At 44.3% G+C, this 20,317-nt stretch overlaps 1 protein-coding gene across 5 annotated transcripts in view; it reads right to left on the bottom strand.

Annotated features, from left to right (window-relative positions):
- DNAH9 (dynein axonemal heavy chain 9) overlaps positions 1-20,317 on the bottom strand; it is a 287,208-nt gene that overhangs the window by 65,126 nt on the left and 201,765 nt on the right. For all 5 annotated transcript variants that reach the window (XM_070389508.1, XM_070389511.1, XM_070389509.1 and 2 more), the window contains 3 exons: positions 10,710-11,135; positions 3,216-3,335; positions 795-983 (listed from right to left, as the gene is read on the bottom strand). In XM_070389508.1, coding sequence (XP_070245609.1) covers positions 795-983; positions 3,216-3,335; positions 10,710-11,135 — 735 coding nt within the window. The remainder of the gene's footprint in view (positions 1-794; positions 984-3,215; positions 3,336-10,709; positions 11,136-20,317) is intronic.

Raw genomic sequence — 20,317 nt, 5'->3', positions numbered from 1 at the left:
GCATTCTGGAACACAACCCTAACTGTACGTGGTGATTCTTCTGTGCTAACTCTCAGGCAGCTGCTTCTTATGACTCTCGTCTTGACTGCAGGACTAAGGCTGTCCCGCCGACACCCTGGTACGGACTGTCTTCTGTGCCTCCCGCCAGTGGCATGTAGGACAGGATGAAGACTCGGCAAGTACTTGTGGGTTGAGGACCATGAGTGCTGTGAGAGTGTCGAGGGGCAACACACCCTGAGTCCTCTTCGGTTGGAAACTGGCATTTCCCTATCAGGTCATGTCAGTGTGAGCCACCTACTCACACTGAGAGCTGAGGACGTTTGACCAAAGCCGATGAACTGCCTTCATAGGGGTGTCTGTGGGTCACAGACACAGACGTGGTGCTCGGGGCACAGTAACCAGGGGGGCAGCATTTGGGGAAGGAGGTGTGCCCTCCACTGCTGCTATTAAGTTTGGCACAAGAGCAGGAAGGTTGGAGGGAAATACAGGATGTGTTTGGTGCCTCGTGGGTTTAACAGTTTTGAGAACAGTCAGGAGACAGCATGGAGGTGGTGGGCCAGAGTTCCCACGCAGACCCCAGAAGGAGGACAGGCGCTGTCCCCAGGTGACCTGGAGGGCAGTGCATGGCGGTACATGGAAGTGTGGAAGGACATGGGTGCCCAGGTCTCCGTCCTGGATCCCGGAGGTCACTAGGGGATGCTCTGGAGGTGACGGGAGGAAGAACGCAGGAAGGGACTAGAAGATTTGTATTGCTACTGTCACGTGAGCTCACGAGTGACGTGGGCCAGACACACCTGCAGCTGCCTCAGGTAGGGCCTCCACGCCGCGTCCAGGAGGCTCTGGCGGTACCGCTTTGTAAAGAAGCCCAGGTACGAGATGGAAGCTGCAGTGAGTAAAATGTCTCCACATAATTTCCTTTCCTGTTGCTTGAGGTTCTGCACAGCTTCTGCCCATCTCACGTTTTCAGAGGCCAGGCCTCCCACCTGCCATTTGGAAGAGCAGAGAGGGGGAGAAGGCACGTCATACCACAGGCCACGATTCAGCCACGGAGAATGCACAGCACACGTTTCCCAGCAGGGGACTCGGGACATCATCTGTGTGGCCCTTGTGATCAATGCGGGTTTGCACCGGCCGCAGCAAGCACTGCAGCAAATGAGCCCCTGTTCTCTGCCCTGAACCTGCTGGGCTGTGGAGAGACAGGGTCTGAATGCAGCCTTCAGGGCTCTGCCCTCGATAGGCATAGAGATGAACATGCCTGCCTCGAAGGGCCATGAAGAGAACTTAGTGTGACTGTGTGTGATCATCACTTGGGGTCATGTCTGGTACTCAAAACATAGCATAAAATCATGCACCTCTCCCTTCTCTTCAAATACTGAAGATACGAAAATCAAAGAAAATCAATTGCACTATAAATCACTCACAGAGGCCAGGATGGGCATGGTCATTAAGCCACAGATACACAGAAGCAAAGTCCCAAGACTGCAGAGCAGGGCCTGACTCTGCCGGCCCACGTCAGAGGCACCCTCTCTGGAGGAGAGACGGTCTCCCTATGGGAGGACTGTGAGGCGAGCTGTTTGGTGAAGCTTGGCTTCTATGCTATGCACATGCATGCATGTTCAGTCGTGTCTGACTCTTTGCAACCCCATGGACTGTAGCCCAGCAGGCTCCTCTGTCCATGGGATTCTCCAGCAAGAATACTGGAGTGGATTGCCATTTCCTTCTCCAGGGGATCTTCCTGACCCAGGGATCGAATCCAGATTCCCTGCGTTGCAGGCAGATTCTTTACCGCTTGAGTCACCCGGGAAGCCCTCTGTGCTCTGGTGTGATGACTGGTCGCCTTTTCTTCCTCGAAAGATGACATCCAAGGATATCACAGCTGACAGACTTGAGGGATTTACCCCACCTGCCCATCCTCACCCCGTCTTAGATCACACAGATAAAGATCAGAAAGTCCCAGCATCTTGTCAGAACCCCAAGGTCAGTGGAAGTGGGGGGGCTTCAGAGACCATCTGTCCTGAGTCCTAGAGCAGAGCCCCACCTCACCTCCTGTGAGAACCAATGCAGAAAAGTCTCCAACCAGGCAGAGAGAGGCCAAGGGAAATTCTGGGAACCAGGCAGGGGAGTGAACAGATGACAGGCCGGCAGAGAGGTCCTGACTGCCTCCCGCTCGTCTGTGGAGGAGCTGCCTCTACACCCCACCATTCAGTGAAGTTGGGGGTCTCAGAGCTGTGCAGCAGCAGGTTCAACACACAAGGGCTCAGACACACCTGAGGTTTCACCTCCCATCACTGGAGTGCGGCTGGTTCAGTGATGGTTATGACTCAACTGTTCCTGAACTGGGAAACCTGGCTTTGTTATATACATAAATGGTGGCTGGAATAAACGTGTATGAAAAGGGATTGATTCCACTTCCTTTCACTGGTGAGGGAGGTGCTGTAAGGGCCCTCCATAAAGAGATATCATGTCCAGTGGGCACTGCTTTGCAGGCTCTGAGCTGATGATTCATGATGAGAAATGTAAGCCACAGGGGATGAAAATGGCTACAAATCCTGTGATTCTCTTCTTGTCAGGGGCTGGGGCCTGTGGTCCCTCTCCCCGGATCTGACACTGCTTTGACTAGTAGAATGCAAGGAAGGATGCTGTGCTGGCTTTTGGTCCCAGGCCTTAAGAGAATGGGACCTTCTACTTTCTGTCCTTGGGACACTTGCTCTTGGAGCCCTGAGTGGCCATGTAGGTGACTACCCTGCTGGACAGACCAAGGTCATGGGTGGCCATGCTCCGAGTCAGCTGTCTGGCTCCTTTCTGCTTCTGTCTCAGCGCCTCATCCTGTCCACACCCTTGTTATCAAACGCCCCACAGGGAAGAATGCCTGGGTTTGCCTATCAAAGGCTAGTTTTGTCTTCAATGATTCCCATAGCCGTTGCAGGTACAGGTAAGCATGTCATGCCTCTTGAAAGCTGCCTGATGGATCCCACACCCCTTCCTCCCAACCATCCCTGTAGGAAATCTCCTTTGACTAGATCAGGGTATGCATTCATACTTTCCCCAGGAGTCAGCCTCTACAGCCTGGAGCATTTTAATATTTCTTGCCACTCTTGTCAAAGTGGGGCTCAGCTGTGTTCATCTACTATGTACCTCTGAGGCACCAACAAGCTCAGCTTGTGTAATTAAATCCCCCTTCTTCCCCCACCCCGTCCCTGGAGGTTCACACTTACCAGGCGGTTTGCAAGGGAGATGGTGCCTGCGGTCGCTTCAGCTTCTTGCTGACATTTGAGTTTGTCGGTTGTTGCTTTCTCAAACTTAGCTGTGAGTTTGGCCAGGTTCTCATTAAGGTGCTGTTGAGGAAGGAATGCAAGGTCTGTCAGTAATTCCAGTGCTTCAGAGATAAGGGTCCACGTGCAGGGCATTTTTAAAGAAGCCCTGTGCTCCCTGGAAGAAGCTGTGAGGGACTGGGGAAATGGGCAGGGAAGGGAAGGGAGGCAAGCTGGGGGGCTCTCAGGCAGATCCCCGTGGGAGTCCAAAGGGTCCTGATCCAAGACAGAGAACCCAACTTTCACGTCCCTCACCCAGTCAATGGTCCAGGAGCAGGAGGGGGTGATGGACCAGGAGAAATGAAATGAAATGTTAGTTGCTAAGTTGTGTCTGACTCTTTGTGACCCCAGGGACTGCAGCCCACCAGACTCCTCTGTCTATGGACTTTTCCAGGCAAGAATACTGGAGTGGGTTCTCCAAGGGATTTTCTTGATCCAGGCAATGGACCAGGAGAGAGAGACTTAAATTCTGTCTCTCTCTGTACTGGGGAAAATGGGTTCCAGTACTCTGAGAAAGAAAGTGAAAGCGCTGCTTTGCTTTTAGAAGCAAAAGCTCACTGGAGCCTGGGGAGGCCTGGAAATGGACAGAAGGATCCCAGGATTGGGGGTGGGGGTGCAGGGAGGAGCCAGACTGTCTGCTGCAGTTGGTTTGCAGGTTGGAGTTGGTCTGCAACCTGGGTCCTCTCCTTGTTTCAAGGTCTCAGGAGTATAAGACAACTTCACCTAACCTCCTCCATTCTCTCCAATTATCCCAAAATAGAGGAACATTTTTTTAAAAGACATGGTTCTCAGTTTTTCTAAATGCATTAAGAATTTAGAATGTAAGTGCACAGTCTTTGTTGCCCCTACCACACCTGTTTGCATCTGCAAAGCCACCTAGTTGCACAGAAGACACCTCCAGATAAGTCTCACATCTGTGTCACAGTAGGGCTTCAGGCTGCTCTGTCCATCATCACCAAGTCACAAGAGGAAGAAATGAAGAGCCAGACTTATACAGCCAAGCAGCTTAACCAGGAGGTGGTGAGGCATCCAGTTAACGGTGGCAGGCTGGCCACATTCTTCTGCCTCCTCTTCTTCCCAAGACTTCTCCAACATGATCATGAGTGAAAGTCGTTCAGTCATGTCTGACTCTTTGTGACCCCATGAACTGTAGCCTGCCAAGCTCCTCGGTCCATGGAATTCTCCAGGCAGGAATACTGGAATGGGTTGCCCTTTCCTTCTCCAGGGGATCTTCCCAACCCAGGGACTGAACCTGGGTCTCCCACATTGCAGCCAGACTCTTTACCGATTGAGCCACAAGGGAATAAATTCAAGGGAAGGATTAAAACATGAACTGGAGGAAATCTAGACAGTGTAAGAAAATATAAAGTGAAAAAAAATAAAAGAAAGTAGAGGACCCGTCAGAAGTTTCGATGGGCTTCCCTGGTGGCTCAGACTGTTAAGAATCTGCCTGTAATGCAGATTTGATCTGAGTTTTATCCTTGGGTTGGGAAGATTCCCTGCAGAAGGGAATGGCTACTCATTCCAGTATTCTTGCCTGAAGAATCCATGGACAGAGGAGTCTGGTGGGCTACAGTCCACGGGGTCGCAGAGCTGGACACAACTGAAGCGACTTTCACTTTCTTTTACTTTGAGAAGTTCTGATATCTAATCAATATGCATTCCAGGAAATAAGGTTAAAAAAGAAACAGAAGAGAAACTACAAAGCATCTTGTGGAACCGAAGAAAATAAGTCTCTACAGGCCAAGCACAAAGAATAAAAAAAGAATGACAGCTAAGTACATCAATGTAACATTTCAGACACCAAGAATAAAGAAAAAAAAATCGAAAGACTTCCAGAAAGGCAGAAACACAGTGCACCCACAAAGGAATGGGACCCTGACTGTTCATCAGACTTCTCACCAGACCAAAAGATAAAGCACTCAGTGTTCTAAGAGGAAAATATTAGCATCAGAATTTAAAACTCAGTGAAACTGTCAATTCAGTTTAGAAACAAAAAGATATGTCCAGACCAGAATATTAGATAATTTATCTCTTATGTAACATTTCTGAAAAAGTTATTTAAGAATGAGCCAAAGCAAAACAAGAGAAGAAATCAAGAAAGAAGCCATGGGGACCAGAAGTCTTTGGAGTGAGCCCGAGAGAGCAATGAATGTGATTACTCTTCATCACTAGAGCTTTGAGTTGGAAACAAGAGAGAAAGGTCTTGGGAACAAAGGCAGGCTCAGTAGAACACTGGAGTGGATGGAGATTTAATTTTTTTTTTTTAAGATTTTTAAAATGTGAACCATTTTTTAAAATTCTTTATTCAATTTGTTACCATATTTCTTTTAAAAAAAATGTTGTTTTTTTTTTTTTTTGGCCACAAGGCATGTGAGATCTTAGCTCTCTGACCAGGAATTGAACCTGTACACTCTGCGTTGGAAAGTGAAGTCTTAACCACTGACCACCAGGGAAGTACCTAGAGAGGTTTTTTTTTTTTTTTTTTTTCCCCAAAGGAACTAATTGAAAGAGAGAGAGAAAAGGAGAAAGTAGAAATTCCAGGGGGAAAGGTATTTTAAAAAGGAAATGTAATTGTACTTTGATCTGCTATGAACAATATAGAGAGATTCATAGAATATAAATATAATTTACTGTCCTTTCAGTTTTTTGTATCAGTCAATGGGGAGCGCCTGGGACAACTGATTTGGTTACAATGTAGGGATTTTCAGTGTTGGTGATTCAAAAACCAAATAACGATAAGTAATGATAAGGGAAGTGGGAGGTAGGAGGGAGGCGGGTGAGCTAAAGGCAAGGGCACTAACTCCATCTTGAACACGAGAGCTCCAAGGAAGCGGCCTCTATGTGATTGAACAAGGAATTGAGGTCACGTCGGCGAAACAGAGTCACTGTAATGAGATAGGAGATGATTGTTGTCCAGCCTCCTGGAGCAGAAAGTCAACTGTCTAAAGAAGATACATGACAAATGGATGCGGCACAGCACTTAGACAGGGCTCAGAAATTCAGATGCGCAGAACAGGAAGACGGCGCAAACTAGCCAGATGAGTCTAATGTTAAAAGAAATAGGGGCCGGTGGGGACTGTGACAAAATGCAGCAAAACTGCCTGCTCGAGTGGGAAGCCACTGCTTAAGGCCAGAGTCAGTCAGTGATATTCAGGAATCTTGTGATTGTTATAAGACTGGCCAGAAATCAGGTTTTTTAGTTTTAAATACTGGCCACCAGTTAAATCATTTCCAAGCAGTACGTGCAGGACAGATAAAAGACATTTAAGCCATTGGGTTGCAAGCTCTGAGTGGCATCAACAATCAGTTCAGCTCAGTTCAGTTCAGTTCAGTTGCTCAGTCATGTCCAACTCTTGGTAACCCCATGGACTGCAGCACTCCAGGCTTCCCTGTCCTCCATTGTCTCCTCAAGCTTACTCAGACTCATGTCCATTGAGTCGGTGATGCCATCCAACCATCTCATTCTCTCATCCCCTTCTCCTCCTGCCTTCAATCTTTCCCAGCATCAGGTCTTTTCCAACGAGTCAGTTCTTCCAATGAGCATTAGCTGGCCAAAATATTGGAGCTTCAGCTTCAGCATCAGTCCTTCCAATGAATATTTAGGACTGATTTCCTTTAGGATGGACTGGTCTGATCTCCTTGCAATCCAAGGAACTCTCGAGAGTCTTCTCCAACACCACAGTTCAAAAGCATCAATTCTTTGGCACTCAGCTTTCTTTATGGCTCAACAATCAGTAGAAACAGACAAAAGAATGAAAAGGTCAGGAGACTGTCATTACTCACTCGAAGCTCTTCTCTGCTCTCTGTTATTTTACTTAATGAGTGAGTAAATGCCTGGTGAAGATGCCTTCCTTGTTTTTACTGCTATTATTTTTTTAATCTGCCAAGTTCATATGTGTTTGTGACAGAAAAAAAGAAAATACAGATAAAAAAAAAAACCATCCAAAATCTACTACTTGGAGATAACCACCACTATTCATATTGGTGTGTATTTTAATTATCTGTGTAGTTGCTAATTTGTGTCTGACTCTTCGCAACCGCATGAACTGTAGCCTGCCAGGCTCCCCTGTCCATGGGATTCTCCAGGCAAGAATACTGGAGTGGGTTGCAATTTCCTCCTCCAGGGATTTTAATTATATATATAATCAAATTGAAATTACCTTGTAGAATGTGTTCTGAAAGATGCCTTTTTTTTTTTTTTTGCTTTATGCATCATGAGTATAAAATTCTTGGTACAGCAGAAACAAATACAACATTATAAAGAAACTATACTCTGATTAAAAAATTCTTTACTTGGAATTATGCTAAAATCCTAAAAACAGGCATCCTCTTCTTGGTGAAGGGGGATGCAACTGGAGAGGGCTGGCTGTGGCCTCAGTGACACAGAGGGAGGCACTTTCCTGCCTGGGTGGGCGTCCATATGTGCAATGGGTATCAGTCCACCCTCCTGTTATTAGTAGGTGAGTGTCATGCCTATGTTGATAGGCATGTGGATGAGCAAGGATGGAGAGGAGGTTGTTCAAAGCGAGAAGGCATCTTTTTAATTTCAAAAAATATTTTGGCAGAAGAGAAGTGCCTTCCTAAGGTAGCCAAGTATTTTAAAAATATTCTGATTGCTTTCACAGGTTGAATGAGCCCATCATGTGCGTGTTGGCTAACTGAATAGGTATAAACATTTTGAAAACATTCCCTTCGCACCAAATGTTCCTTTCGTTAAAATAACTTGAGTAAGAGAGGGAGAGCTTTGAAAATGTAGTTCCTATAACACTTTTCTGAGAGCGACTGAAAAATATGAAAATGATCAGAAGGTCTTTTCCCCCCTAGAAGCAGTCAACAGGGTGGTAGAGTGTTTTGCTCTTGCTGTTCTTTCAAGAGGGCCGTTGGGAGGTTGATTATCAGTAATCTGGCCCGTGAATATCCGGGTTTTATAAAGCAAACATACTGGGAGATTCTTTGCTTTGCCAAAGCATCTCTTTTTTATAGACAGTCTGGTTGCAAGGATCTTTGAACTGGGGTCTTTAGCTGAGGAATTTAATCTATGGATCAATAATGCTGTGAAACTTGAAGCATGAAGCATGTCTGCAATCTTGCTTTTCATAATTTGTAAAACCCTTTTTATCATCATGAGAAATGTGCAGTAAGAATTTTATCTGCCTAGAACGCACATGTAGAAATGAAAGATCCAGGGAAAGTTTCGGCTTGAGCTTGACCTTGGTGGTGACCAGGGCGTGAACACAGACATGATGACACTTGCAGCTGATGGAGAAGCAGGTGGAGGTAATGCAGGGGTCAGGAGTCACAGGAACCCTGGTGGTGGCAGCAGCTCCCTGTGTTCCTGTGGGCTGCGCTCTGGGCTTCTGTTCTACCTGCTTCTCTCCTTTGATCCTCACGGCAAACTCACAAAGTGGGGGCTATTCAGTTCAGTTCAGTTCAGTCACTCAGTCGTGTCCGACTCTTTGCCACCCCATGAATTGCAGCATGCCAGGCCTCCCTGTCCATCACCAACTCCTGGAGTTCACTCAGACTCACGTCCATCGAGTTGCTGATGTCATCCAGCCATCTCATCCTCTGTCGTCCCCTTCTCCTCCTGCCCCCAATCCCTCCCAGCATCAGAGTCTTTTCCAATGAGTCAACTCTTCGCATGAGGTGGCCAAAGTACTGGAGTTTCAGCTTTAGCATCATTCTTCCAAAGAACACCCAGGCCTGATCTCCTTCAGAATGGACTGGTTGGATGTCCTTGCAGTCCAAGGGACTCTCAAGAGTCTTCTCCAACACCACAGTTCAAAAGCATCAATTCTTTGGCACTCAGCTTTCTTCACAGTCCAACTCTCACATCCATACATGACCACTGGAAAAACCATAGCCTTGACTAGATGGACCTTTGTTGGCAAAGTAATGTCTCTGCTTTTCAATATGCTATCTAGGTTGGTCATAACTTTTTTTCCAAGGAGTAAATGTCTTTTAATTTCATGGCTGCAGTCACCATCTGCAGTGATTTTGGAGCTATTACTGTGTCCATTTTATGTCAGGAAGCTGAAGTTTGGGCACTTGAAAGCCCTTTCTATATGTCACCCACCGGTGAACAGTGCAGCGTGGATTGGAAGGGGTTTTAGCTGCCGTGTCATTCCGCAGGATTCTGATTTCCACCTCTCATGTTGGCAATACCCATTGTAATGGCTTCCCAGGTGGCGCAGTGTTAAAGAATCTGCCTGCTGATGCAGGAGATGCAGGTTTAATTCCTAGCTTGGGAAGATCCCCTGGAGGAGGAAATGGCAACCTACTCCAGTATTCTTGCCTGGAGCGTCCCATGGACAGAGAAGCCTAGCGGGCTACAGTCCATGGGGTCGTGAAGCATCAGACAAGACTGAACGTGAACACATGTCATTTTGATGGCAAAGGTGAAGTTCAAGGGGAATCTGTCTCAAATAGGGGTGAATCCAAGGTCACCTCCATCCCCCAATCCTGGGTGAGGGACATACAACAAAAATATCAATAAGAGGCTAATAATGATATATTTATGGCCAAGGGACCACCCCCACCCCAAACCACAACATGCTAGTCTGCTCTTACAGACTTCTATAAGGCAGTGCAGGCGGCATAACACGTCCCACAGACCCACATGTCCACAGCAATCAGAGCGAGGGGGCGGACAGTGGGCAGAATGGAAGATCCTGATGCACGAGGTGGGGAAAGGTGGGGAAAAACTATGTCTCAGAGAGGAAAAGGGGTCTCCCATTTTTTAACTTATTTACAAAACAGGCTCACAAACAGGAGAACAGACTTGTGGTTGCCAAGGGGGAAGAGGTGGGGGAGGGATGGACTGGGAGTTTTGGGATTAGCAGATGCAAACTATCATCTATAGGATGGATAAGTAATAAGGTCCTACTGCACAGCACAGGGAACTATAGTCAATAACCTGTGACAAACCATAATGGAAAGAATATATATGTGTGTGTGTGTAATTGAATCTCTTTACACAGCAGAAAATAACAACATTGTAAATCAACTATACTTCAATAACATAAGTTAAAGAATCTCCCTTTTCTGACCTTATGTTCTTAACTATCAGATGTGCAAAAATATTAGATTCACCTGTGGCTAATAAGATAGCAGCTGGTTCCATGGATAATACCATTCATTTATTATACGTATCCGTCTGTCATCTTTTCTTTCTTTGGAGGAAATGGAAAAAAACCTTTTAGGACCAAAGCTTAAACCCATGGCCCGGTGGGTCTATCTTGTTTGGACTACACGGTATTTGAGAAAGAAAACTTAAAAGTTTCCTCTATTGAAAAATTAAGATTTTACATAACAATTTGGTTTTCTTTAAAAGTCAGGTCCGAGGCGCTGGGGCCTGGGGGAGAGGGCTGTTTGCTTCAGGTGGGGGTCACTTACAGCAATCTTGGCTTTAACGGCCGCCAGCTTCTCCTGGGCAGCAGCGAGGTCCGAGGTAGCCCTGCTCAGTGCTTGGCGCTTGGGTTCCACATCACAGAACACCTCGTGAAACTTCACGATGTTTATGACCCAAGAACAGAGGCCTGCGGCTGCATAAGACTTGGTGGCCACAAACTCCGGATTGAACTCGGGGTCCTGCAGATATGGCCTGATGGCCTTGAGGCAGTTCTCGTGAATGTTCTCCTTATCAAAGTGGACGAGGGAGTCCAGGAAACTGTCCACCTTGGCCATGGTGACCTTGGCGGCCTTCCAGCTGCGATCCTTGGGCACCTTGCCCCTGGGGGCTATGAGCACCATCACCGCTGCGCTGACATTGCTCACCGCCGGCGGCGGGGAACCAAAGGACTTCAGCTCGGTCAGATTGGTCTGCAAGAGAGAGGCACATTGTCAGAGGAAAACGCGTGGGCTCTCTTTGTCACCGACCACTCATGGAGGCTGGCTCAGAGTGAACTGAGAGGGCCATTTCGAAGCCTTTAGGTGCCCTCGGAATTTTAAATATCATGATTCATCAGAAGGGAACCAAAAACTCCCCAGTGGTTCCAGACTGCTCCAAATGGTTAGTCGAGACTCAGCGAGGTTCTCTCAGCACTTTGACCTGCAGCCCATCAAAAACACACAATTATTTCACGTTTAACTGAAATGTATAAGGATGCCAACACGCTCTGAAACAGGCAGAGTGCCATGAATAAAAGATAAGGTTATTATAAATTAATTTCCATCTTGGATTGAAGAGAATGGCAGTGTAACCCAACTATATATTTTTTTCTTTAATTAAACTGCTTTGTTCCATGAGCTTGTTCTAACTACAGCTGACCGTCCTGATAGCAAAGTGGTATTTTCTGCCAAGAAATAACACAGACAGAAAGCCAGGCACGGCATGTGCTGTTACTGCCTCTGCCTAGACAGGGGTTGGAGTTTTGCTACAAGTTTCACTTGCTCTAGAAAGATATGGCTGAAAGGCTTGACCTTGAAAAGCCACTCGAACTTCTCAGGCCTTAGTGTTTTCATCTGTAGGTTGGGAGCAGTAAATCTGCAAGTGAAATTTGGTCAGAAATGCATATAAAGTTGATTTAAGGTTTGTTGTGACCGACAGTGAGGAACATGTAATCTCAAAAGCACTTGATTTCAAGGCTGATTTTGTGAACAGGGAAAATCTTTATTTCAAAGATTAGATCCTTGTGCCAAATTAATTTGGGGGTATTCTCAGGCCTGGAAATCAAAACAGGAGGGGGATTATTTCTAGGACCTCATGGAAGCACCTAGGAAGGTGCTCCATTTATTCTTGCCCCGGTTTGCACGTTGAGTCATGAGAGTGTTGTCTATAATGGACAGGAATGAACGGCAGCGCAGGTGCGGCAGCTGTGCTTGGACACCTGTCCTAGTGGCCTCCCCTGAGCCAGAGAGGACACAGAGGGAACATACAATCAGAAACAAAACCCACGCGATTTTAATATCATTCAAGTTGAGCATGTATGTTCAATGTACTGAATTAAGAAAAGATAAAAATGGATACAGATGAAATTTAATTCTATAACCTAGATATATCATTGTTACTGTTTCAATGTAATTCCTTCTAACTTTTAAAAAATTATATATATATATATATATATTTTATTGGGAAATTCTGGGCCTTTGTTGCTACATGGGTTTTTCTCTAGTTGTGGTTGTACAGGCCTCTCGTTGTGGTAGCTTCTCTTGTGGCAGAGCACAGGAGCAAGTGTCTTTTGATTTCATGGCTGCAGTCGCCATCCACAGTGATTTTGGAGCCCAAGAAAATAAAGTCTGTCACTGTTTCCATTTTTTCCCCATCTATTTGCCATGAAGTGATGGGAGGCTGGATGCCATGATCTTAGTGTTTTGAATATCTAAATGTAAATATATACATATATGTATACACACACACACATTGTATACAGTGCTTTTTCATGATGCTCATTGTCTCTCGCCCCTGCCCAGAGCTAAACAGAATCTTCATAGAGGCAGAATCTTTGTTCATGGAGGCATCACGGGCACCTTGAACAGTGTCTGGCATGGAGGGCAGTCAGGGAGTCTCCGCTGAGTGAATAAACGTGTCTGCACAGTTGTTCATTTGGCAAAGGGGGGATGTAGTGGTAAATAAAAAAGTCAGTCCTTTTGCTCACGCAGATGGGAGGGACAGACACAAAAGGGTCAATCTTTGGTATGTTAGAGAGTGAGAAGTGCTCTGAAAAAAAGCAAAAAACAGGGCTACTAGGCTAGTGGATTCTTGAAGACTGATGGTATCACTTTGGCCAGGGAGGGGGTTCTGGGAGGACCACTTAGAGAACCTGATGTTTCAGGAGGGGGAAGGGCAGAGAGTAAATGAGTGGGGAGAGGGCAGGCACAAACGCCAGTTCCAGCACGATTTATAAGACCTCTTCACACACACACACGAGAATACTCTTTTTTTAATTAAAAAAATTTAAGATATTCGGTGACAGGTAGAAATTCAGCTTTCCTACAGCCAAACTGAATAATCCTTTTCCAGATGACATCATGCTATCATCCTTCGTTTTTATGGTAAGAAGGGTCTTTCATACGTATTAAGATGATGTGACCTTATAGTAACTTTTCTAGTTCTTTTACAGTTTCTTTCTCATTGTTCACTGGTTTATAAGATTACATAATTTAGTCCTTCTAGTAAAAGAATACATATTTGTTGTGAAATATTTAGCAAAGATGAAGATGAAAACCAGACTCACTCATCATTTTACTACCCAGAGATAAACACTGTCCTGGTACGTTTCATTATATATGCTTAACAAACTATCAAAGAGGCACAGAAAAGAAAGATAATGAGTGAATGTAGTGTGAATATATATGAATGTGATGCATGTCTGGCTGATTCGTTTATATACACATATACATATATGTAGGCTTCCCAGGTGGCGCTAGTGGTAAAGAAGGAGGGCACGGCGACCCACTCCAGTATCCTTGCCTGGAAAATCCCATGGCCAGGGCAGCCTGGTGGGCTACAGTCCATAGGTTCACAAAGAGTCAGACACAACTGAATTGACTTAACACACACACATGCACACATATATGTACATACATATACATATACAATCACTGTTGACACCATTTTTTTGAATCTGGCTTTCACTGAAAATTGTATCTTAAACTCTTTCATGATATGAATTATTTTTGCAAAATATGATTTTAGATAAAGTATGTGCAATTTTCTCTCATTTAGATGAGCCATAATTTAGCCAACTCCATATTGTTAAGTATTTAGGTTATTAAATTTTTAATAGCTGCTTAAATGATATGAACTTTTAATGAAATTAGAAATAAGTAAGCCCCAAATAAGAGTCAAATTAGACTTGGATTTAATGTATAAAGTATTTGAGGAATAGTGACATCCTTAAAATATTAAATCTTGCCTTACACAAACTTGGTACATCTATTTCCCTGTTCATATCTTATTTTACACTACTCAACAAAGATGTGCAGTTTTCTTCACATAGTTTCAATAAATTTATTTATGTTTACTTATACTGAGAGTTTTGATTGCTATCTTGAAAATATTATATTTTCTAACTGGCTACTGCTGATATTAGGAAAGCTATTAAATTTTGTAATGGGCCCTTAACCCTCCCCTTTTATTTGTTTTATTATATTTTTATGACATCTATGAATAATAACACATTTGTCTGCTACTTTACAACATTTGCACAATTACCATTTTTCATTTATCATTGCATTGGCTAGAAACTTTAGGGCAATTGTTTTATAATAGAAGCAGAGGGGGTCATTATTGTGCTTTTTCTTTGCTAATGGGAATTCTGCTAATGCTCGACCGTTAGACGGGATGTTTCATTCTTGGACAGGAATTGATTGCTATGTGCTAGCAAATTATCCAAATATCCTTTTGTTCCTACTATACTGAGAGTTTTAATAGGAAAGGATGTTGAATTGTGTTAGGTATCATTTTTGACATTTCTCTAACTACAGAATTTTTTGCCTTTTTTTTTTTAATGTGGACCATTTTAAAAGTTTTTACTGAATTTGTTACAACATTGCTTCTGTTTTATGTTTTGGTTTTTTGGTCTCAAGGCATTTGGGATCTTAGCTCCCAGACCAGGGATCGAACTCACACTTCCTGAATTGGAAAGTGAAGTCTTAACCATTGGACCACAAGGAAGTCCCCCAAAGCTATTATCCTTTGATCAATGGTTGGGTATATTTACAGGAGTAGCCTTGCATAGGCAAAACTTTGGTCGGCAGCATACTGTTGTTTGAATAAATTGCTAGGCTTGATTTACCAGCATTTTATATGGATATCTTAAATCACTACTCATAAATTTGTATAATTTGAGGTTTTATTTTCTTGTGCTATCTCTATCACTTTCAGTATCAAGCTTGTCATATAATAAAGGTCTTAAAAAGTCCTGTAGGAAAGAAGTCTGTTAAACTCTGTAACCCTAGAATTCTCAAAATCATTTAATTATAAAATATACCTTTTATAAATAACTTGTAAATATTAAGTTACAAGTCAAATGACAGGAAGAAAATATTTACAACATATAAAGCAAGATATATAGTAAAAATTTATCTTAAAAACCCTATAAATCAATACAGAAAAGGGAAATTATCTCATCAGAAAATGGACAAAGAATTTGAGCAAATAATGAAGGAAGTAATCTAAGTATTGGAATCTAACCATTCACAAATTTTTTAAATGAAAAAATTCTTGTGTTCTTAATGAGAAAAATTAGAATGATTGAAAATACTTAAGACTGGCAAGGATGTGGGGGAAAGCAGTGCTTACAACTATAAAGAAGAGTAGCTATTTTGGATAGAAATTAAGCATTACTTATATAAAAAAGAGAATTATTGTTAGAGCTTCCTATTGCTTCTGTGGGGCTTCCCAAGTGGCGCTAGTGGCAAAGAACCCACCTGCTAATCCAAGAGACATAAGAGACAGGGGCTCAATCGCTGGGTTAGGAAGATCCCGTGGAAGAGGGCATGGTAACCCACTCCAGTGTTCTTGTCTAGAGACTCCCATTGACAGAGGAGACTGGTGGGCTACAGTCCCTGGGGTTGCAAAGAGTCAGATAGGACTAAAGCAACTGAGCACACACATTGCTTCTGTAAGAAATTACCATAAACACAGTGACTCAACGTGAACGTACAGTCTTCCTATTTTGGAGGTCAGGATTCCTAAGCCGAAGATGTTGGAGAGGCTGGTTCTTTCTGGAGGCTGGAGCAGCGAGTCTGACCCTTTCTGTTCCCAGTTTCCAGAGCCAGCCTCACTCCTTGGCTCAAGGTTCCACATCATATCAGCTGTGTCTGCCCGCTCTGCTCCCACCATCATGCTGCCTTCTTCCGATCTTCCTGTCTCCCTCTTCTTTGGATCCTTGTGATGACATTTAGGACCCAGCTGGGGCTTCCCTGGTGGCTCAGATGGTTAAGAATCTGCCTGCAATGCAGGAGACCCGGGTTTGACCCCTGAATGGGGAAGATCCCCTGGAGAAAGGAACTGCAACCCACTCCAGTATTCTTGCTCTAGAATTGCACGGACAGAAGAGCCTGGTGGGCTATAGTCCATGGAGTCAAAAAGAGGTGGACATGACTGAGCGACTAACACTCTCACTTTCACTGGATAGTCCAGCATCATCTCCCCACTGTGAGATCCTTGATTTAACCACGCCCACCGAGTCACCATATGAAGTAAAATCCACAGGTTCCAGAGGTTAGGACGTGGGTATTTTGAGGGGTGGAGGAGGTATGATTCAACCTGCCATGTTATTCTCTCAAACAAGTGGATTTCTTATTTGGCCCAGAGAAATATGTGAACATGTGGAGTAAAGATGTATGTACAAGAATATTTGTATTAGAGAAAAAAGAAACTAATTAGACACTCAAGAGTAAATAGCTAAAAGAAATAGAGTACGTTATAGCCTGGAATACTACTACAAAGCATTAAATGAATATGGTTTCAATGTATGTATTGGCGTGACACAGTCTTGTTTCATGAGGAAGAGTAAGTTGTCATTATCTATTTGTATTTAAAATATGATATATTTTATATGTATATAAACATATAATGCAGTGCATATAAAATATATCATGCTTTAAACACAAATCTCCTGCACTGCAGTCTGAGCCTCCAGGGAAGCCCTAGGTGTTAGTCCCTCAGTCATGCCCGACTCTTTGTGACCCACTGGACTGCAGCCCACCAGGTTCCTCTGTCCCGTGGAATTCTCTAGGCAAGAATACTGGAGAGGGTTGCCATTCCCTTCTCCAGGAGATCTTCCCGACCCAGGGACTGAACTTGGGTCTCCTGTATTGCAGGTGAATTCTTTACTGTCTGAGCCACCAGGGAAGACCTACTGTATTTCATATGTGTATTTGCACAGATATAAATACATAGAAAAATTGCTGGATGAGATACAGCTCAAGCTTTTCCAGGAGTGCTGTTTTAGGAGAGGACTGGGGGTGGAGTGGAAAGAAGGGTGACTTTATGTTTCATCCTGTACATTCTGTACTCTCTGAATTATTGTAATGATAAAAATGCCATTATATGTTATTTGTATAATAAAAAGTAAGTTTACTGGATAAAACGCATAGGAAATAAATAGAAAATTTCAAGTAACTCTGCAAGGAGAAAAAAAAGAAGCCATGAAATTGTAAGCAAAACCATTCTTCAACTAGGGCAGGAAAAGCTATACTGGATTTGCTTCAGTTTAGCTATAAAAGTGAGATAAAACTGCCAAAGCAGAGACTTAAAATGTACAGGGACTTACTACTAGGCTCTGATTTACAGGTGTTCTTTATGTATTAACTAAAGCTTCATTGTTAACTTTGAAAATGATGAGAAAATAGGAATGCGGTCCTTAAATACCAGAGTCCTGTGGATGCGAAAAAATTTGAGGATACTCAAGGGGTCCCTGTGTTCGTGAAGAAACATCTCCCCTGTTCTGTGTGGTACAATCTGATCCATTCTACTTCTCTGAGCAGGGGGTGGGGGCTGGGAGAAATGGGTGAAGGTGGTTCAAAAGGTACAAACTTCCAGGTTTAAAATAAATAAGTCCTGGGGATGTAGTGTATAGCTAACTGTGTTGTATATTTGAAAGTTGCTAAGAGAGTAAATCTTAAAAGAAGAGCAAACAAAACACGAGAAAAAATTGCAACTATGCACGGTGATACATGCTAACCAGACCTAGTGTGGTGATCACTTCACCATATATTTGTATATACCGAATCGTTATGTTGTACACTTGAAGCTAAGATAACATCACATGCCATTGTGAGAGATGAAGAAGTTCAGTGGCTGGCGCGTGAGGCTCCGCAGCTCGTTTGAAGACAGTACCTGTCCTGTTCTCTGGCACACAGTGTTTGTGGGTTAGTTCGCTGAGTTGTGTCTAGCTCTAAGCTGCAGTCCATGTGACCCCATGGACTGCAGCTGGCCAGGCTCTTCTGTCCATGGGATTGTCCAGGCAAGAATACTGGAGCAAGTTGCCATTTTCTCCTCCAGGGGATCTTCCTGACCCAGGGACAGAATCCTCATCTCCTACATTGGCAGGTGGATTCTTTACCATTGAGCTACCATACATAGTAGGCATTCATTAAAAATGATTTTCATGGGCTTTGCTGGTGGCTCAGTGGTAAGAAACCCGCCTGTCAATGAAGGAGATGGGTTCAGTCCCTAATCCAGGAAGATCCCACATGTTGGGGAGCAGCTAAGCCCATGAGCCCCAGCAACTGAGCCTGTGCTCTAGAGCCCAGGAACCACAGCTACTGAGTCTGCCTGCCCTAGAGCCTGTGCTCCGCAACAAGAGAAGTCACCGCAGTGAGAAACCTGCCTACCACTACTAGAGAAGCCTGAGAAGAAATGAAGACCCGGCATGGACTAAAATAAACAAACAAATAAAATTATTAAGAAAACTTCATTCCTTTAGAAACATGAGTTTCACTTTCTTTGTGGCAGAGGTATCTAGTACTCAAACCCAGTGCTTTTTTCTCAATCCGATCCCGTCACTTTCATGAGTTACACCTCTATGTGTTCATTTCTACCAGCAAAGGTCACCTAACTAATCAGCCATAAAATTAACCAAGAGTATTCAGGGGTTTTCACTGTTTTCAGCCTGTGGAAACAGAAGAGATAACACTGTTATAAAGACATCGTCGACTACAGCAAACTGAGTGGCTGCCATCTGTTAGCTATTAATACTTTTCATGCGTTATCTAACTGAATCCTTACAACAACCTGTTGTTGCTGTCCAGTTGCTCAGTCACGTCCGACTCTTTGCGGCCCCATGGACTGCAGCACGCCAGGCTTCGCTGTCCTTCACAGCCTGATGGGGACTATATTACTACCACCTCTTCTTTACAGGTGAGGAAACAGAGACTCAAAGACCATAAAGTCATTCCTAGGGTCACACACAGTAAATAGTCCAGCCAGAATTTGGACTCAGCTCATCTTAGAACATATAATCTGTGTCAAAAAATCTTATGAAAGACGTTCATCTTCTTGGCAAGAAGTGATTCGCATTGTTGTCTGGCAGAAACCAATACAACACTGTAGAGCAATTTTCCTCCAGTGAAAATAGAAAGACCTTCAAGAAGAAAGAAAAGCTTTCAGGCTGAGAAGTGGTGGCATAATCGGGTTACACCTCCACTCCCCAGTCTATCCATAATTTCTAAAATTTTCCTGGAGAAATCTTGTGTTTTCTATGAATGTGAGGTAGAGGCCCACTTAAGGATTTTATAGGTCCTTCCTTTTAGGGACCTCCCACCACACATCATAAAAACACCAAAATGCACTCATATCTCACATTTAATACAATTTATACATAACTATACATCACAGGATTTTCCAGTGTCCTCAGTTAGTCTCAGATGTGCTGAGGACCTAAGCCAAGGGATGCTACCTTCCAAAGCAAGGTGTGCATTGGTTACACAGAATCCATAAAGGAAAGCTTCAGAGGGACTTTCCTGGTGGTCCAGTGGCTAAGACTCCACACTCCCAAAGCAGGGGAACCTGGGTTCGGTTCCTGATCAGGGGCCTAGATCCCAAACGCTGCAATTAAGAGTTCAATGTTGCAGCTAGGGCTTCCCTGGTGACTCAGTGGTCACCAGGAGACCACTGAGAGAGCTTAAATGCAACTTGAATGACACTGGACTGGGGTTCTAACTTATAGAAATCTACAGGGTGCAAATGGCAGGCTAGTCCCCTGGCAGTGGAACTTGGGGGGTGTTTCCTACATGGGTGGCCAACACTCTCAGATTCCATCTGGAAGAAAGAGGCACAGGTGTTTCCTGTGGAGCAGAGGTGAGCTGCTGGCATGGCCCACCTGGCATGGGCTCTCTGAGACCTTGACCAAATGGCCCCTGTGAAGGGGCAAGTGAGTATCTAGACTCTCAGCAGAAAGAGGAACCGGTGGAGGGTCTGCAAAGAGATGATGTGAGCTTCCAAGTAAACATCAGCTTTCCTCTGTGATACCAATTCCTGATGACCTGAGTCTGTCTGCCCTGCTTTCCATCTTCCTCCCTCAGTCTCTCAGCCCCGGGCATCCAAATGGGAA

Source organism: Bos mutus, chromosome 19, assembly GCF_027580195.1.
Source record: "Bos mutus isolate GX-2022 chromosome 19, NWIPB_WYAK_1.1, whole genome shotgun sequence".
NCBI lineage: Eukaryota > Metazoa > Chordata > Mammalia > Artiodactyla > Bovidae > Bos > Bos mutus.
This window is presented reverse-complemented; position numbering and strand designations above follow the sequence as displayed.